Below are 20,824 nucleotides of genomic sequence, written 5' to 3' on the forward strand. Positions count from 1 at the left end.
AAAGTTCTCAAAATATAGTATTTCCAGTCAATGTTTGGAAAGTTAAAGCCCCCCATTTCAATTACTCTGTTACTCTTGCTCCTATCCATAATTATCTTTGCCATCCTTTTTCTACATCTCTGGAACTATTTGGAGAGCTATAGAAAACTCCCAATAGGTTAACCGCTCCTGTTTCTAATGTCAGCCCATACCATAGCAGTAGATGAGGGACTGAGGGACTGAGGTTGTTTTTGTTAGAGAGAAGGTTGAGAGGTGACTTAACTGAGACATAGAAGATAATCAGCGGGTTAGATAGGTTAGACACTGAGAGCCTTTTTCCTCGGATGGCGATGGCTAGCATGAAGGAACTTAACTTTAAATTGAGGGGTGATGGATATAGGACAGATGTCAGGGGTAGTTTCTTTATTCAGAGAGTAGTGGGGACATGAAATGCACTGCCTGCAACTGTAGTAGACTCGACAACTTTAAGGACGTTTAAATGGTCATTGGATAGACATATGGACGAGAATGGAATAGTGTAGGTTAGATGGACTTCAGATTGGTTCCACAGGTCGGTGCAACATCGAGGGTCGAAGGGCCTGTACTGCACTGTAACGTTCTATGTTCTATTACCAAAGTGCTCACATACCTCCAAATCTAACCCCTGACCAGGTTTATTACCCAGTACCAAATCCAATGTGGCCTTGCCCCTGTTGGCCTGTCTATATACTGTGTCAGGAAGCCATCCTGCACACATTGGACAAAAACAGACCCATTTAAAGTTCTCAAAATATAGTATTTCCAGTCAATGTTTGGAAAGTTAAAGCCCCCCATTTCAATTACTCTGTTACTCTTGCTCCTATCCATAATTATCTTTGCCATCCTTTTTCTACATCTCTGGAACTATTTGGAGAGCTATAGAAAACTCCCAATAGGTTAACCGCTCCTGTTTCTAATGTCAGCCCATACCATAGCAGTAGATGAGACATCAAACCTTTCTGCCACTGTAATACTGTCCTTGACTAACAATGCCAAACCTCCCCGTCTTTTACCATCTTCTCTGTTCTTACTGGAACATGTGTATCCCAGAACCTGCAACAACCATTCCTGTCCTTCTCTATCCATGTCTCCAAAATGGCTACAACATCGAAGTCCCAGGTACCAACCTATGCTGCAAGTTCACCCACCTTATTCCGGATGTTCCTGGCATTGAAATAGACACACTTCATACCACCTTCCTGCTTGCCAGTGAACTTTTGTGAGCTTGAAACCTCATTGCTTTCCTCACTATCTCAACCTCCTGGACACTGGAACTACAACTTAGGTTCCCATCTCCCTGCTGAATTAGTTTAAACCCTCCCAATGAGGATTAGCAAGACCGCCCACCCCCCACCCCAGGATAGTGGTACTCCTCTGGTTAAGGTGTAGACCATCCTATTTGTAAAGGTCCCACCTACCCCAGAGTGAGCCCCAATTATCCAGGTATCTGAAACCCTCCCTTCTGCACCATCTCTGTAGCTAAGTGTTCAACTCCTCTCTCGCTCTCTATTCCTCGCCCTCACTAGCATGTGGCCTGGGCAACAAACCAGAGATAACAACTCTGTTTGTTCTCCCTCCCTGAATTTCTGCCTTAAATCTCCATCCCTTTTCCTACCTATGTCTGTAGTACCTATGTGAACCACGACTTGGGACTGCTCACCCTCAAGGATTCCAAAGATATGATCTGAAACATTTTGAATCCTGGCACCTGGGAGGCAACACGCCAACTGTGACTCTCTAATTCCCACAGAACCTTCTATCTGTCCCCCTAACTATGGAATTCCCAATGACTAATGCTCTGCTCATTCCTCCCCCCCTCCTCTGAGCGACAGGGACAGACTCTATGCCAGAGACTTGCACCCCAGAGTTGCTAAGTTGCCCTCCCCACCCCCAACAGTATCCAAATGGTATACTTGTTATTGAGGGAACAGCCACAGGGCCTCCCTGTACTGCCTGCCAGTTCCCTTTCCGTTCCCTGACAGTAACCCATCTGCCTTTTCCTTGCACCTGAGGTGTGACTATCTTCCTGTAACTCTTCTCAATAACCCTATCTGCCTCCTGAATGATCTGAAGTTCATCCAGCTCGAGCTCCCTAATGCTGTTTTCGAGGAGCTGGAGTTGGGTGCACTTCCCACAGCAGGGACACTAATGGTGACTCTTACCTCCCACATGCTGCAGGAGGGACGTTCAACTGCCCTAAGTGCCATTCCCACTATTCTAAATTCCCAAAGATACTGTAGAAAAATAAATACAAAAAAACCCTAATTACCTTACCAATCCGGTGCACAGAACCTTTTTAATTGGTTAGAGGAGAAGAACGGGTGGGAGACACTACCTAAGTAGTGTTTTGGGTAATGCAACAACCCAAATATATTACTTCACTTACTCAGCATGGGTGTGGAAAGTATTTTTTTAAAAACAATGCAGGTGGTAGATGCCAGGAATGCTCTGTCAGGGGAAGTAGTAGATGTAGATACATTAGTTTAAGAGGCATTTTAATAGACACATGAACAGACAAGAATTACAGGAATACAACAGCAGGCAGATGTGATTAGCTTAGAATGGCATCATGCTTGGTACAAACATGGTAGGCTGAAAGGCCTGTTACTATGCTGTACTATTTTATATTTCATGTTCTATGTTAAATTTATGTATATCATGTTGAATATGAAAACTCAGAAGTTCACATTTATACAAATGTTCAGTGGTCAAAATTATAATCTCTTTAACCTGTTTACAGAGTTAGAGGCAAACTGCAATTAAGAATCTGACATGTAAAACAATTATTCTTGGTTTATCTTGTGAAGTGTTATGATTCCATTAATGGTACTACTGGATAAGTCAGATCCTAGAATGAAACCCAGTTTGATAGATCATATTTTAATTTTTTTTGCTGTTAGCTAACATGGTGATTAGTCACAAACATTTTCACACAAGGCTATAAATGTTCTTTAACAACAGAACAAATTTATTACACTAAAAGAAAACAAAATAAAGCTCTCCCTGTATAAATACATTACACATTTAACACAAACATCAAATGTTACAACCTATTTCCCAACACCATTGATTACATAATCTCAAATCCAGAGAAATTACACACCTATTTCAAACACTTTAGGTTTCTACATTGACTCCTTCCCAGATCTTCTCATTCAGAGAATATTTGATGATTCCTTTCAGTGTTTACTGAAATTAATTCTTCATAAATCTAAGATCTTAAATTCTTTCAGTTCTAATTGCTTACACATTGCTATCCAAACTCTTCTGGCATGAAAGCTGCACATCCAAGACCCTTCCGCCAAGGGTGATTGGCTTCCCAGAATTGAACCCTACTTCTGCTAGGAGCAAAAGTAAAAGTTTGCTTCTGAACTTCATTCTGATTGTCGTTAATTGAACTGAAAATAGTTTTGGCTTGGATTGATTTGTCTGTCATACACTCAAAAGTATAAACATACTTCCATTAACATGACAGAGGTTTGCAGTCACATGCAATTCTGGATTTAGGTCACTCCAGAATGATTCTGCAGACTTAAAAAAAATCAAAATCTTATAGCAGTTACCAATATCCATCTGCATCTCTTTAAAACAATCCAATTTTGAACAATGATAACACGTATTATGCAACATTCATCATACAAAGCTATTTAAAAATGTAGCTAAAGCAAGCCATTAACAGTCTACTGAATTCAAATGTAACAAATATTTTTGCACTAGAAATTTGAATGCTTTCTTCAATTTATTCAAATACATGCTATTTTCCTGTTTGAGTGTTCAGACATCGGTTGTACTTCATTTTCTTGAATGTTTTAAAATTTTAATTTAAATTGTTTTTAATCAGTTCTAAAATATATGAAAGGTACAAACCTATTGGAGGGCCAATGTTTGAAACCATAAATTACTGCTTTTAATTTTTCACCTATGTTTCATTTTAAAAACAATGCAAATTTTTTCCAAGTTCATTTTAAAGATATAGAGTCAATTATAGTGTCAAGGGCCAATTATTAACCATCTTTAGTTGTACTGAGAAGGTAGCAGTGTAATTCAAGCTTCAAACTCCAACTTGATTGGCTATGAAATGACTTTGGGACATCCAGTGACCATAAAAGAGCTACATAAATGCATGTATTACATTTCCCTGTAAGGGCTTGATAGAGCCGAATGGTTTGCCAAGACACTTCCAAATGCAAGCAAATTTTGATTTCGAAAAAAGTAATCAATCAATCTAGTGCCAGATTGACAAGGATTGCTGGTTTTCTTCTCTCATAGATATTTCTTTTTAACAACATGTTAAAAATGGGGCAGCCGGGTAGGTATTTTTCCCCTATAAAAGCGCGCAGGAGAAGAACCCGAGGCACTACAGAGGTAGTGTCTCCCACCCGCCCTCCTCCTCTAACCTAAATAATAAGACCCGTTGTGGTAAGTAGGTAAGTGCTGCATTTTGCTTGTTGTATTCTTTAGACCCAGTTTTTTTTTTAAAAAAAGTTACTTTCAGAGGGATGGCAGTGAAGGCAGTGCAATGTTCCTCTTGCAACATGTTTGAGGTGAGGGATGCCATGGACGTCCCTGCTGATTACACTTGCAGGAAGTGCACCCATCTCCAGCTCCTCCAAGACCGTGTTAGGGAACTGGAGCTGGAGTTGGATGAACTTAGGATCATTCGGGAGGCAGAGGGGGTCATAGATCGGAGCTTTAGGGAAGTAGTAACTCCAAAGATGGCAGATAGATGGGTGACAGTGAGGGGGACTGGGAGGAAGCAGCCAGTGCAGGGACCCCCTGCGGCTGTTCCCCTCAAGAACAAGTATACCGTTTTAGATACTTGTGGCGGGGACGGCTTACCAGGGGTAAGTAACGGGGCTCAGGCCTCTGGCACGGAGCCTGTCCCCGTTACTCAGAAGGGAAGGGTGGAGAAGAGCAGAGCAATAGTAATTGGGGACTCGATAGTTCGGGGCACAGATAGGCGGTTTTGTGGGAACGAGAGAGACTCACGTTTGGTATGTTGCCTCCCAGGTGCAAGGATACGTGATGTCTCTGATCGTGTTTTCCGGGTCCTTAAGGGGGAGGGGGAGCAGCCCGAAGTCGTGGTCCACATTGGCACCAATGACATAGGTAGGAGGAGCGCTGAGGATGTTAGGCAGGCTTTCAGGGAGCTAGGTTGGAAGCTCAAAGTTAGAACAAACAGAGTTGTTGTCTCTGGTTTGTTACCCGTGCCACGTGATAGAGAGTCGAGGAATAGGGAGAGAGAACAGTTAAATGCGTGGCTACAGGGATGGTGCAGGAGGGAGGGATTCCGGTATTTGGATAACTGGGGTTCCTTCTGGGGAAGGTGGGACCTCTATAAACAGGATGGTCTGCACCTGAACGTGAGGGGCACCAGTATCCTTGGTGGGACGTTTGCTAGTGCTCTTGGGGGGGGTTTAAACTAACTCTGCAGGGGCATGGGAACCCAGACTGTAGCTTTAGGGTGCAGGACCTGGAGTGTAGGGAGGTTAGGAACAATTTCAAAGGAGGGTGCCTGTAAACAGGAAAGTGGCTTGAAGTGTGTATACTTCAATGCAAGAAGTATACAAAATAAGGTAGGTGAACTTGCAGCGTGGGTTGGTACCTGGGACTTCGATGTTGTGGCTATTACGGAGACATGGGTAGAACAGGGACAGGATTGGCTGTTGCAGGTCCCAGGGTTTAAATGTTTTAGTAGGGTCAGAGGTGGGGGTAAAAGAGGGGGAGGTGTGGCATTGCTTGTCAAAGATAGTATTACAGCTGTGGAAAGGATGATGGATGAAGACTCGCCATCTGAGGTAGTTTGGGCTGAGGTTAGGAATAGGAAAGGTGAGCTCACCCTGTTAGGAGTTTTTTACAGGCCTCCTAATAGTCCTAGAAACGTAGAAGAAAGGATTGCGAGGATGATTCAAGAGAAGAGTGAAAGTAATAGGGTAGTTGTTATGGGGGACTTTAACTTTCCTGATATTGATTGGGAAAGCAATAGCTCAAGTTCGTTAGATGGGTCATGTTTGTCCAATGTGTGCAGGAGGGTTTCCTGACACAATATGTAGATAGGCCAACAAGAGGTGAGGCCATACTGGATTTGGTTCTGGGTAATGAACCAGGCCAGGTGTTAGAATTAGAGATAGGTGAGCACTTTGGGGACAGTGACCACAATTCGGTGACTTTTACTCCAGTGATGGAGAGGGATAAGTGTGCACTGCAGGGCAAGAGTTATAGCTGGGGGCAGGGAAATTATGATGCGGTGAGGCATGACTTAGGATGTGTGGCTTGGAAAAGTAAGCTTCAAGGCAAGGGCGTAATTGATATGTGGAGCTTGTTCAAGGAGCAACTATTGAGTGTCCTTGATAAGTATGTACCCGTCAGGCAGGGAGGAAAGGGTCGTGTGAGGGAGCCGTGGTTTAATAAGGAATTGGAATCCCTTGTTAAATGGAAGAGGGCGGCCTATGTAAAGATGAGGCGTGAAGGTTCAATTGGGGCGATTGAGAGTTATAAGGTAGACAAGAAGGACCTGAAGAGAGAGCTAAGAGCAGCAAGGAGGGGACATGAAAGGTCCTTAGTTGGTAGGATTAGGGAAAACCCTAAAGCTTTCTATAGGCATGTCAGGAATAAAAGAATGACTAGGGTAGGAATAGGTCCAGTCAAGGATAGTAGTGGGAAGTTGCGTGTGGAGGCTGAAGAGATTGGGGAGACACTGAATGAATACTTTTCGTCAGTATTCAATCAGCAACAGGACATTGTTGTCAATGTGAATACTGAGTCACAATTAAGTAGAATGGATGGCTTTGAGGTATGTAGGGAAGAGGTGTTGGAAATTCTGGAAAGGGTGCAAATAGATAAGTCCCCTGGGCCTGATGGCATTTATCCTAGGATTCTCTGGGAAGCAAGGGAAGAGATTGCAGAGCCATTGGCCTTGATTTTTATGTCCTCGTTGTCTACAGGAGTAGTGCCAGAAGATTGGAGGCTAGCAAATGTGGTTCCCTTGTTCAAGAAGGGGAGTAGGGATAACCCTAGTAACTATAGGCCGGTGAGTCTCACTTCTGTTGTGGGCAAAATCTTAGAGAGAATTGTAAGGGATAGGATTTATGAACATCTGGATAGGAATAATGTGATCAAGGATAGTCAGCATGGTTTTGTGAAGGGCAGGTCGTGCCTCACAAACCTTATTGAATTCTTTGAGAAGGTGACTAAGGAGGTGGACGAGGGGAAAGCGGTAGATGTGGTGTATATGGATTTTAGTAAGGCGTTTGATAAGGTTCCCCATGGTAGATTACTGCAAAAAATACGGAGGTATGGCATTGAGGGTGAGTTGGAGGTTTGGATTAGGAGTTGGCTGGCTGGAAGAAGACAGAGGGTAGTAGTTGATGGCAAAGGTTCATCTTGGAGTGCCGTCACTAGCGGTGTTCCGCAAGGATCTGTTTTGGGACCATTGCTGTTTGTCATTTTTATAAATGACCTGGAGGAGGGGTTAGAAGGTTGGGTGAGCAAGTTTGCGGATGATACGAAAGTCGGAGGAGTTGTTGACAGTGAGGAAGGATGTGGCAGGTTACAGCGGGATATAGATAAGCTGCAGAACTGGGCAGAAAGGTGGCAAATGGAGTTCAATGTAGCTAAGTGTGAGGTGATTCACTTTGGTAAGAGTAACAAAAAGATGGGGTACTGGGCTAATGGTCGGATACTTGGTAGTGTGGATGAGCAGAGGAATCTTGGTGTCCATGTACACAGATCTTTGAAAGTTGCCACCCAGGTAAATAGTGCGGTGAAGAAGGCATATGGCGTACTGGCTTTTATTGGTAGAAGAATCGAGTTCCGGAGTACTGAGGTCATGTTGCAGTTGTATAAGACTCTGGTGCGGCCGCATCTGGAGTATTGTGTGCAGTTTTGGTCCCATACTATAGGAAGGATGTGGAGGCACTGGAACGGGTGCAGAGGAGGTTTACCAGGATGTTGCCTGGTATGGTAGAAAGATCGTATGAGGAAAGGCTGAGGCACTAATGTTAAAATTGAGGACTGTCTCACAGACTAGTCAAGCAACAGCCTGACAGTCATATCCATACCTTGCAATATTTCAAGACAATCTTGTGGGTATGTCCTGTCCCAAAGGCACAGGTGGTAGCATAGTAGTGAACAGTCAAAAGAGAATTGCCTAGTGAACCCTTAAAATTGACTTTGGACCCCATTAAATCTCATTGAATCAAGCCAAACATGGCAATAAACAAGAGGTTTCCTTGCCTACATTCCCTCACATCTCTTCAGCTGAAGAATCATCATCCATGTTGAACACTACTCAGTGGAATCATGGAGGGTGGCAAGGATACAGAACGTACTGTGGATGGTTGACTTTAATGCTCATCACCAACAATGGCTCAGCAGCACAGTTACTGACCAAAATCCAAAAGCATACAGCTGCCATATTGTGTCTGCAGCAGGTGGTGAAAGAGCTAACCACAGGGAAAAGCATACCTAACCTAATTCTCGCTAATTGCCTGCCACACATGCATTGTCCATGGCAGTATCAGTAACAGTGACCATTATACAACCTTTGTGGAGTCAAAGTCCTGTCCTCACATTGAAGATACCAGCCATCATATTGTGTTGCATTACTACTGTACTAAAAGGGATAGATTTTAGATTATATCTAACAACTAAAGAATGGGCATCCTCAAGGTGCTGTGGGGCATCAATAGAAACAGATGGTACTCAAATAATCTGCAACCTTATTCTACCATTACCATCAAGTCAGGCGATTAACCCTGGTGAAGATACTGCACAAGATTACTCACATAGTAAATAAAATAAGCACCAAGAGAGAGACAAGGCTAAGTGATTGCACAATGAACAAATCAGATCTGCGTTCTGCAGTCCTGCCACATCCATAAATGGGGATAGTAAGACAATTTACTGGGAGGAGAAAGTTCCACAAATATTCCAGGGAGCTCAACACATCAGTGTAAGAGGTAAGCCAAAAGTATTTGCAACCAGAAATGTCAAGCAGATGATTCAACTTGGTTTCCACCATGGATCCTGAGCATCACTGAGATCTCTGCGGTGGAGGCCAAGTTGAATCATCTGCTCGACATTTCTGGTTGCAGATTGTTGTAAGTACTTTGGCTTACCTTTTATACTGATGTGTTGAGCTCCCCATTATTCAAGATGGGAATTCATTTCGCTCCATGTGATAACAAGAATTGACTGAAGGCAATGAATATTGCAAAGCAATGGACCCTGACAACATTCGAGCAATGGTACTGAAGATCTTTGCATCAGAACTGCAGCTACAACATTGGCATCTACCCAGCGCAGTGGAAAAATACCCAAGTCTGTCCCTATATACAAAAAAAAGAATAAATCCAATAAATCCAACACAACCAATTACTGCCTTATCTTCTCTCAATTATCAGTAAACTAATAGAAGGTGTCATCGACAATTATCAAGCAGTACTTGCTTAGAATAACCTGATTATTCATTTCAGTTTGGGTTCTGCTAGGGCCACTCAGCTCCTACCTTGTTATGCCACTCACTGCAAGTTCCCCTCGAAGCCATTCATCATTCTGACTTGGAAATATATCACCATACCTGTGGCATCATTGGGTCGAAATCCCCGAAACTATGTTCCGAATGACATTGTGAGTATATCAACATCAAATGGACTGCAGTGGTTTAAGAAGGCAGCTCATCACTATCTTTCAAAGGACAAATGGGAATTGGAAATAAATGCTGTCCCAGCCAGCAAAATTCACACCTCATGAATGCAAAACAAAATCAAAATAAATTAGAATGAATGCACTAAATTGAAGGTGTAAAATCAAAACATCGTTGTGATAACTGCATTCTTCAGTTCAAAGCATTTATCTTTTTAAGACAGTCAGCACTGCTGTGACACATGATTAGTATTAAAGGATGAAAGAGAGTGCTCTTCTAATAAAATATCTTTGAGGTATAGAAACCAAAAGAGAAAATGCTGTAAAATCTCAGCAGGTCTGGCAGCATCTGTAAGGAGAGAAAAGAGCTGACATTTCGAGTCCAACTGACCCTTTGTCAAAGGTATAGAAAGTTCCTTCATTGATTGCTTCATAAGCTTAGTTATAATTTAGATGTGAGTCATCTGCCATTTTCCAACTGCTGGCAAAATGAGTGTAAAATGTATATCATCTATAATTAGTAGGCACTTTCTAAACTGTAAAATGTTGTCCTAAAATTTCAAAATATCATGATATTTTTGACAACATTTTAGTTGTATCAGTGCAATAAGACAGCAAATTTCTGTAATTGAATCGCATAATATCAATTAGGGCTATTGAGTTTAATTTCCTCTTCAGTCTCTAGACGTACAGCAATTTCGGTATAAATCACATGAAAATACCTGACAGCTTCACATCAGAATTCCATTAATACGTTTTTAAATCCTGATAATTTTTCTGTAATTTGAAAAATATTTTAGTATGGCTGATCAGTTAAATGAACTAATGCTTGTTTTAACACATTAACATATAATAATATTTGTTTAGTTTTCTTCAGTTTCCTCATTCATTTATAATTTTAGAAAAATAAATACAGTCAACTCTGAATATACAGAAAAACTTTGTTGAGAATTTTATTTTTGGATCATGAAAGAAAACTACTGAGAATTGGACAGATGAAAAATGTCTATACCTTTAGAATCTAAAATCATGTGAAGAGTTTCTGATAACTTTACACATTTGACATTGAATCACAGAACCCTTAGTGTAGAAAAAGGCCATTTGACCCATTGAATCAAACCCTTTGAAGAGCATCTCACCCAGACCCAGCACCCCATCTCCATAACCCCACATTAATCCACCTAGCCTGCACACCCCTGTACACTATAGGGCAATCCATCTAACCTGCATCATCTTTAGACTGTGGGAGTAACCTGGAGCACCCCGGCAGAAACCCAGACAGACATGGGGAAAACATGCAGGCACAAGAGGCTGGAATCAAAACCAGGTCCCTGGCACTGTGAGGCAGCAGTACTAAGCACTGAGTCACTGTGCCACCCAGAAAGGAGTTAGCTCAGTAGAGCCTTGGCGAATGCACTTAGTTGCTAACTTAAGCAAGAGATGAAACAACTTGGAATATGGAATAAAAATCATTAGGTAATTATGAGAGGCATTTTTGGGAAAAAGTACAGATAATGAGTAAATATCTGAAGCTACAGTAACTTTCTCTTTAAGAGGAATAAGTGATTAAACAATTACACTTCAGAATCTAGCTCAATATTATACACAGGAATTACAACAAGAAAGTTGTGGATGGAAAATGTTTACAATACTTGTCCATACTTCCATCCATTCAGTCTGTACATAATAGTTTACTGAATACTACAATTTGCAAGATGCCTGAGCAACTTTAGAGCTGGTTTTCCTGTTTAGGACTCTGCAAATATATCCACCAGCGTCCAATAACTTCTGCAAATCCACTCCCTAGAAAATAGAGTAAAACATGTTGCATTAAATCATAATATTTGATGAGAAAGACCAAGATTGATTTGCCTTCTACCACCGTGGTGGTTGTACAAAATAGTATATTGCAGCTTCTCATTAATCAGAATATATCAGCTTCCAAAAGACCCAGAAGAAAGGGTAACCCGAGTGATGGAGACAGCTGAGAATTAAGGCCAAAATTATCTTTCTCCTCCCATACATGCTATACTTAAAAGTTATATAAAGAACAACACAGTGCAGGAACAGGCCCTTTGGCCCTCCAAACCTGCACCAACACATTTTGTCTCAAATTATACACTATGCCAAAAGGTATTCAGCCAATTAAACCTAAGATAACTCTGATTTAAGTACGCTGTGACATTTACTGTACTAAAGCACATGAAAATATCACTTGGGTATGTATGCAGCATTTGTATCAAAATAATAATATTTAGAACTGATACAGAAAACAAGATGACATTTACATGTAGATGTATAAAAGAGAGAACAAAATATGAAATGTAATCTTTTGCCTTGCCCCAATTAATCAATGCACCCAGATTCAGAAGATTTGACAGTTAGTGGCTTGTCAAACTAATCTTCCTCATTCTGCGATGCCCAATCTAAATAATTTGTTTGGATTAATTGTTGGCTTTACTTTCTAAGATAATCCCACATAATTCGTTTAGAGTTTATTTAACCTGACATTCTGTCATAGTGTGTAAACCAGAAAGTAAATTATATGCAATACTTCTGAATATCAGTCAGAAATTTCTAGGTTCTGAATTAAATTATATTTGTATAACACTCCCCTCCATCAAGTTTAAAGCCCCTCCTCTGATGAATGCCTGGTGAGAGAACTGGAGAAAATGGGATAACAATCCTCATGCAGAATAACATCAGGGTACTGCAAGGGATGACACAGCAAATGCAAGTGAACAACTGAAGTCCCTAGTTGGTGGCAATGTGCTTTCAGAGAAAGTTATGTAAAATTAGAAAAATCTTTTTACTACAGTTTGCTTTTACTGATCTGAAAAATTAAACTTCACTGGGTCAATTCTTCTTTTGATTGTTACAGACATCAGATAACAACATGAAAAGCTAAAAGAGAAATTGGTTCCTCAAAGGCATACATACAGTGTGAATTCCCAGCCCATTCAACATGTACACTACATCCTCAGTTGCCACATTTCCAGATGCACCTTGTGCATAAGGACAGCCACCCAAGCCAGCTATTGATGAGTCCACTGTTGAAATTCCCATCTGAAAAACAAATAGAAAACTCCAGAATAGAATAACACTTAAGTTACTGGGCAGCCAGCCATGTTTAATAGTTAATCAAGATTATGGAGACAACTAAATTTCAAATGAATTAAAAGTAAACAACAAAAACCTGTTCCCCAATTGCATGTCTCACATTGCTTTCTTAGTTGTTATTTGAGAGTGTATGGGACACATAGTTTAATTCACCTTCATAATGGGACATATCAAAATGGACTGGAGCCAAAGTCTAGACTTAGATGGTCAGATTCAGACCAGGAAATGGACAGTAGAACATTAGCTAATGATGTAGTCAGCAACTCACAAACAGAAGAAAATAAGATTAAAAGTGTTCAGCAAAGGAAATTTACAGGGATGAGCTGTTTATACTTCAATGCATTTTTAGTATTACAAATAAAGCAGGATGAACAGGTTTTGGGAAGACAGGAGGTGAGTTACTCACCTCAGATTTTTAGCCTTTAACCTGTTCTTGTAGCTCCAGTACAATACTATAAGACTAACTAACCTTGCTAACCAATCTACTATGTGGAATCTTGTTGAACTCCTTGCTGAAGTCCATATTGAGAATGCCTACCACTCTGCTTTCATCAATCTTCTTCGTCATCGCTTCAAAAATACAGAATCAAGTTCGTGAGACACAACTTTCCACACACAAAGCCATGTGATTATCGCTAATCAGTCCTTGTCTTTCCAAATGCATGTAAATCCTGTCCCTCAGAATTCCACTCCAACAGCGTAGGCTCACCGGTCTATAATTCCCTATTTTGCCTTACAGCCTTTCTGAAACAATGGCACCACATTAGCTAGCCTCCAGTCTTCTAGCATCTGATTCATGGCCGTCAATGCTACAAGGGGCCCAGCAATCTTTTCACTTGCTTCTACAAAGTTCTGGGAAACACCTGATCAGGCCCCAGGGATTTATTTACATTAATTCTGAAAGAATTCCAAACAAATTCCAAGAAGTGTCTTATTAAAAATATTATTCCAAAAATCATTTTTCTAAATATAAGTTTCTCAGCTAAAAAAGAAGTTTTGTCTCTCTCTTCTTGGTTTTCTTTATAAGGCAACAGACTGTCAATATAAACCAGTTTAGACTTTTGAAATTATTTTAACATCTTAGTTAGCATCAACACATTAGAGATTTCAAAAAAGTTATCACTACAGATATGAAGTGGTCAGTTTTTAGCCCAAGAAAAGTATGTTAATTAAAATTGAGAAGCAGGAAGGAAAAAAAGATAATTAAAAGGTGCATTGTTTGTGGAGGCTGGTCAGTGCTGTACTGATTAAAATCAGTACCCAGTGCATGTACAGGCAGTTCTCCAACCACACGATGACTGTGTTCTTGTGCCACCCTGCATTATAGAAAAATCGCACTTTAGAAACAGCGCTGTGTGTTAGCAATATAACTGCAATATAGCCAATACACACTTTAAAAGTGTGTTTTAGAAACAGTGTCCCCAATTCATCATTCACAATACAACGAATTTGCGTTAATGAAACTTTGCAGCAGAACTACCTGTATTATTAATATTGTGTATAGGGCTTTATCAGAAGTATTTGGTAAGTCAGAAAATGCTCAGATACTTATGGTACTGAAGCTGCAACCCAGATATCTAACTGAATTAATGTATACCTTGTACAGGTAATTGTGAGCAGAGGCTGACAAAGGTATAGCAATTATAGCTGAAAGCATACAATTAGCAGCTATATTTAAGATAGTATTAGAACTGTGAAATCCACCACATGTAATCAGCTCAAACTCAGTTTATCAAAGCAATGTTATTAAAACTCAAGCCTCACAGTTAAAAACAAAATGCACAAAAAAAGTCTTAATTTGGAAAAATAAACTTGCCTCTAGTGCTGTAAAGACGTTGACAAGAGCCTGGCCATATGTATCATGACAATGTACAGCTAGTGCACTGACTGGAATCTCCTTGATTACAGCTGTCAGCATTTCTCGCATGCTGCCAGGTGTTCCTATACCAATTGTATCCCCCAGGGATATCTCGTAACAACCCATGGAATACATTTTCTTGGCCACCTGTAAAACAAAAGAGCACAATCAATTGCAAAATTAATACTGGTTAATTTTACAATGCATCTTAATATTTAGTCATGTACATAAAATTTTAATGTAGAAAATCTGTTAAATTATGAGAGCACATTAGCACATCTTCTTTTGCATTTAAATTAATTTTCATAATATCTATTTCATACATATAATGATTTATTACCAAAGTGTTCACTGACTTTACAGTACAAAATATTTTTTTTTATAAATTTCAATGTGTTCCTTCTTTTCCCTAACTCTCATCATACGTGCCTCTGCAACTTTAGTTGGGGAAACATTTCCTTCATAAGGGCAGCCAAGGACACAGGATACATATCTGGAAAAGTAGAAAAGACCAAGTTCAATCTAAAAATGAATTTAATATCATCATGGACAGAATTTGTGCTCCCTTTACTATCCTCATCAGTATGCTTGCAGAAATGTGTTTTCTTGTCTTCAGACTAAGTATCACAATTAAATAAGTTTGTCAGCAAACTTGAGTTCAAAGACAAACAATGATTACTTATTCTCATACATTTAACCCAAAAATGATGCAACTTTTCACTCATTTGTCTCACATGTACATAAAGATTTGACACATATGAAACCAAGTAATGTTATAGATTGTAATGATCTCAATGAATTTTGTGACAGGTTTGTAGTCTTAGATGGTTTTCATATTTTAAATTGGAAGTGAGGGTATCGTGTAGTGAAGGATTCGCAATAGACTGTGATGTTCCTTGAAATTCTAATTTAGTTCATCTAAGAGCCAGAGTTGGAACAGGTTTGGGGTAGGAGGTGCCCCAGGATCACTTACTGATGGTATTGCCGTAAGGATGACTTGCAGCTACTTCAATGGCTTTCCAGTAGAACTTCTCACTGACTTTAAAGCAGTTAGCAACATGATTTAGTCATCATACAAAGTTCTTTTTTCTCTCCCCCATCACCTCACCTGCCAGACCAAGCAGCGGCGTATGGTGTATGCTAACATTCTATACTATTGTTTAACATCTTTTCACCCAATCCAAGTTTGTGTGAGGAAGCTATAATACAACAGAAGGTTGATAGGATCCATCCACATCCTTCTTATACACATCTTCAATATAAGCTTTCATGTTCTAATTCATCCTCTGCAAAAAGGAAAAAATGAGCCAGCTGCAATTTTGTGCAGGTCAATCCTTAAGCAGAGTGATGTGTGAATTCTTCAGATGGCTGAATGTCCATATTTAATTAGGTATTTGTTTTCGACTTGCGACTATCTGAAGCTGAAATGTAGCAGGTCACATGATTTGCAGTAGCCATTTTATGTCGTTTGTGATGTGACTTGCTTTAAAGAATCAAAGAATTGACTGCAAGATCATACCCCAGCAAAACAATAGTCTCTATGCAAAACAATATAGATAAATAACAATGAAACCTCAATTAAAATGTAACAGGTTGAAACATGGCTCTACATTTCAAAAATCTATTTACTGCTATATTTATGATCAGTGCTAGTTTCACCACACCAAGGTGTATACAGTCATTAGGTCCAACTTGATCAGCAATTGTTTGTCTCACCGTATGTATCAAGTTACTTTGAAATTACGCACAGTACTTATTCAAACAGAATTTGCATGACTGCATGATATTTGCAAGGTTACAACTGCCCTCCTGTGGCAGATAACAGCAAGTACAATACAAAGAATTGCAGCTGATTACAATAAATTAGTTACAGACACATATAAAATAAATTTTATCCATTTCCAACAACTTTTCCAAGCACTCCTTTTCTTCACTCTTTAAAGTTTATCTTTATAATACTGCGTGTCTGGTTTCTGCTATAAGATTGTTAATTTAAAAACTTTCACTTACAGTTAAACAATCTGCAATGACAAGCTGAAGGTTGAAAAAGGTTTCTGTTTCAGCAACAGTAGAATGGCCTCATTACCCACCCCTAGAAAAATTGATTTCCCCCAAGACTGAACAGGCTAAAATATTCAAATTGATAATTTAATAAAGGAAATGAATATTATTTGCAAAATGTTTTCAAAGAATAATTTGCAAGTTTTAAAATCAAATCAATGCTTTCAGCTGAGAACTCTATGTATTGAAAATGTGCTACACAGAAGCTAATTTTACATCCCCACACAGATGAATAACCTAAAATAGGAAACCCCAATTAAAACCTGAATTAAGGAACTGATGTATAAAACTTTGACTGTAATAGTCAAACCCAAAATAAATACTAAATTAAGTATGTACTAACACACCAATGGTATTTGCTTGCAAAAATTAACTGAAGTTTAAATAGTCCATACAATGATACATTTTATAAAATTACAATTAATTGCATTACGTGCAATGTCAGACCAGGTTACAGGATTCTATACCTTTCACATCAATGGATTTGGCTCTAGAGTTGCTTTCACTGGGAGTTATTGTCTATCCAAAAGTTCCTTGCTATGGTTAACATCCAAATGACACTCCTCTACAATCTCCTTAGCTTGGCTCAAAACAGTTTTAGATCAGAGTCTTCCCCTTTAATAAGCCAGTTAAATAGTTTCATCAGCTCTCTCAGAACTAAAGCTGCAGCAGCAGACTTGTCTAATTCACAATCCTTACTTCCCCCATCTTCAACCTTCTGTCCCTTTTAAAAGTTTTAAACACATACAGCTCCTTGTAAAGCTGCAGAACAAAATTTTCAATGAGAGTTCAGTCTGTGTGTACTGAACAATTTATCCTTCCTTTCCAGAATGCAATTTAGTTTGACATTGGATTTAAATGGATGTCTCACAAGTTCTCTGTCAAATACCAGGTTTACCAGATTAGGAAGAGAATTCTTGATTTAAATCCATTTAGTTGATTGATCAGAACTCAAAGGCCCCATGTGTGTTTCATAAAACTAAATCATTTTGCAACTTTTAGAAAATTCTCTCAAGGAAAATAAACAATCCTAGAATAAAAAAAATGTTTACAATACATATAGGTCTATTCTCAAGCACTGAGTTAAATCTTCATCTAATTCACCCAGAAATTTGCTCTAACAAATTCATCAGCTGTTTGAGAAGATAAACTAATCTGCAGTTCCTCTATTGCTGTACGTAAATCCATGTGACACTGTACATTGTTATGTACCTCAATACTTTTAAGTCAGGTCTGTAACACAGCAATTACCCAAGTACTTTACAAATACATACATCAAGCCAGAAAGAATGGAGCTTGGCTGCAAAAGTGGATTTTAGAGGATTTTTGAAGTTGAACAGGGGAGTGGAGAGATTTTTGATACTTCAAGAATTAAACTGAAGGCTCTCCAAGCACAGCTATAAGCAAATAAAGGACGTGTCGAAAGCAAAAATCAAAATAATGTGATAATGGATACAGAACTGAACAAAATCATAGAAGGTGAAGTGAAGTTATGATATTTAAAAATGTTTTAAAAATTATTGCATGGGAACAGGAATAAAGTCGCAAAGTACTATATTTCAAATAGCCCGCTAACACATTTTGCGTATAAATCTCAACAGCAAGAGAATAAAAGGGAATAAAATTGGGGAATGATTAAAACATTGAATTATTTGCAGTAGATGCTTTCTTTCTAATAAAGAATCTCACAATAAAGTTGTTGCAGTTTAGCTGACAGCAGACAAGTGTTTTTTAAAATTGCAATACACTGGCAATTTCTTGGATCACTTGCTCTGGGAGTAATCAAAGAACTATTTTAACTTTGAATTTCATTATATATTTGATTGTGTTATTGAGAGATTTTGAAAAAATAAAGTTGTCTTCAAAAATGCAAAATACGTTTCACAACAAAAAAACACGAAGGAAAATTTGCAATCATACCCTCGGACTGGAATGCTTGAATCCTTTGCTGCTTTCATCACCTCTTCAAACCGTTGTAGACTCTCATCAATGGAACAGTTAATGTTTCTTTTGCTGAACATTTCTGAGGCAGCTCCAAAGATGGCTACCTCTTTTGCACCTGCCTTGATCTGTGAAAAAGTTAATTATGCTATTTATTATACAGGCTAAAATAGAACACTACCGATCAAAGCAGGTTCCAGTCCTAGATTATATCACTGGGATGACTATAAGTGACAAAGGAATCCAGAAATTAAATAATAAATAAAACTAGGCACCTTTGACAAGCTAATTATAAAAAGTACATGGACATATGATTTATACCAATACCAAATTCTAATAATTGACTGTCAGGAAATAGCGTAGTCTGTTTTACTTCTAACTTCTGTTTATCATTTTTCACTTAATTCTGTAAGGTAGCATGTCATCAGTTTCCAAGCTTGAGTCTTAACTTATCCTCTACAATTTATTTTCCAGATTTAAGGAGTCTACTATATCCTTTCTAGCATGTTTTCGTTCATAGTTGCTCCTGAATTGACCAACATTTGAAAAGCTTTATAACTATAACCTGAGTAAATTAAATTCGACAGATATTTTCTAGACAGTATAGATATTTCATTCCAGGAATTATCTAGAATAATGGTTCTAAAATTATATCACAGATGAACATCTTACTTGCCTTAGGTGGTCTGACAGTTACTGACCAGAGGACTACATCTGCTCAATAATCTATCCTAAGAATAAACGTAGCTTTAGTCCTAACAGACCATAGAGCTACTCTCTCGGAGTGAGACTGGTAGTGGTTTAACCTGAGGGTCACAATGCCTCAAGTGAGCGATGAGGTAAAGGAGAATCTTTAAAATACTTGAGGGTCCAAAACACGATGTAGTTTACAGTAAACCAATAATTGAATGCAATACAGTGCTGTACTGCATTACCAAGTTTTCTGAATGCCAAAATAATGAATGGTTTTATTTGTAAAGCAGCAAAAAAATGATTAAGGGACAGAAAATTTCCTAAGGTGTTATAAATACAATTGAAATGTGATTGCTTAACTACTGTTAGTAAACACAGCTTCTGAACAGCTCAAGTGTACAGGAATTACTGTATTGTATAGCAAATGCAGTCAATATTTGATTTTAAATCAGGTTTTAACTAAATATCCAAAACACTTCCTCAGGGAACTCTCAGATTTTATTCTTTCTCAATAAAATAGTCAATACTTTTATGCATAGATCTATTTAAATGATAAATAGAGATAACTTCACAAATGCTTTTTAATTTACAGGAAAATGAATGAATAATAATTAAATTCAAAGCATGAATATTTGAAATGCCTATACAAAGTATAGGCATCTAAACAATTGGTCCAATAGAACCCAGGAATTATCAGCTCATTAAAATCAATGAACCCACTTAAATTGAGAGAGAGAAAAAGAAAATTAAAACAATTGAAAGTAGACTGATTTTGAATCAAATGCAGGTGAATTTTATACAAACCACAGCACAATATACTGACTGAGGCATAATGTACATTTACATTGGACAATTAGACATTATTTCACCACTGAAAGCAAAGATTCATTCAATCATTTTGGAAGTTTAAGAATGACCCATCAATTACAATTCTTTGAGGTAACATGCGCTATGGTAAAGAAGAACTATTACATATACTGTACTTAGATTTCCAGATGGCATTTGATAAGGTACCAAGTCTTTTTTTTGTGGGAAGTTAAAAGCTCATGGTGTAGGGAGTAGTATAGTGGCACCAACATAAAATTGGATGGCTAACATGAACCAGAGAGTAGATATAAATAGATCTTTTTAAGGGGGCAAGCTGTAATGAGTGGTGTACCACATGGAGTTGTGCATGTATCTTAACTATTTACAATTTATATAAAACGACTTGGATAAAGGGATAGAAGGTATGATTGCCAATTTTGCTGATGATATAAAGATAGGTAGAAGTAAGTTGTGAAGACGACAAAGGAGATTAAAAAAAGATACAAATAGGTGAAGTGAACGGCCAAAGATGTGGCAAATGGAGTAAAATGTAAAATTGGCCATTCTGGCAGAAAGAATTTAAAAAAAAGTATCTAAAAGGGATTGCACAGCTCCGAGATGCAGAGTGATCTGGATGTCTTTATGCATGAATCACAAAAGGTTAGTATGCAGGTATAGCAA

At 38.6% G+C, this 20,824-nt stretch overlaps 1 protein-coding gene across 3 annotated transcripts in view; it reads right to left on the reverse strand.

Annotated features, from left to right (window-relative positions):
• Positions 1–2,877: 2,877 nt before the first annotated feature.
• Positions 2,878–20,824, reverse strand: part of hmgcl (3-hydroxy-3-methylglutaryl-CoA lyase) — a 39,933-nt gene continuing 21,986 nt past the window's right edge. For all 3 annotated transcript variants that reach the window (XM_043717758.2, XM_043717757.2, XM_043717759.2), the window contains 5 exons: positions 18,623–18,771; positions 15,071–15,134; positions 14,600–14,788; positions 12,604–12,729; positions 2,878–11,466 (listed from right to left, as the gene is read on the reverse strand). In XM_043717758.2, coding sequence (XP_043573693.1) covers positions 11,365–11,466; positions 12,604–12,729; positions 14,600–14,788; positions 15,071–15,134; positions 18,623–18,771 — 630 coding nt within the window. In that variant the 3' untranslated portion in view covers positions 2,878–11,364. The remainder of the gene's footprint in view (positions 11,467–12,603; positions 12,730–14,599; positions 14,789–15,070; positions 15,135–18,622; positions 18,772–20,824) is intronic.

Source organism: Chiloscyllium plagiosum, unplaced genomic scaffold (genome assembly GCF_037043375.1).
Source record: "Chiloscyllium plagiosum isolate Xiang-an unplaced genomic scaffold, Cpla_swu_hap1 HiC_scaffold_30, whole genome shotgun sequence".
In the NCBI taxonomy this organism is placed as follows: Eukaryota; Metazoa; Chordata; class Chondrichthyes; order Orectolobiformes; family Hemiscylliidae; genus Chiloscyllium; species Chiloscyllium plagiosum.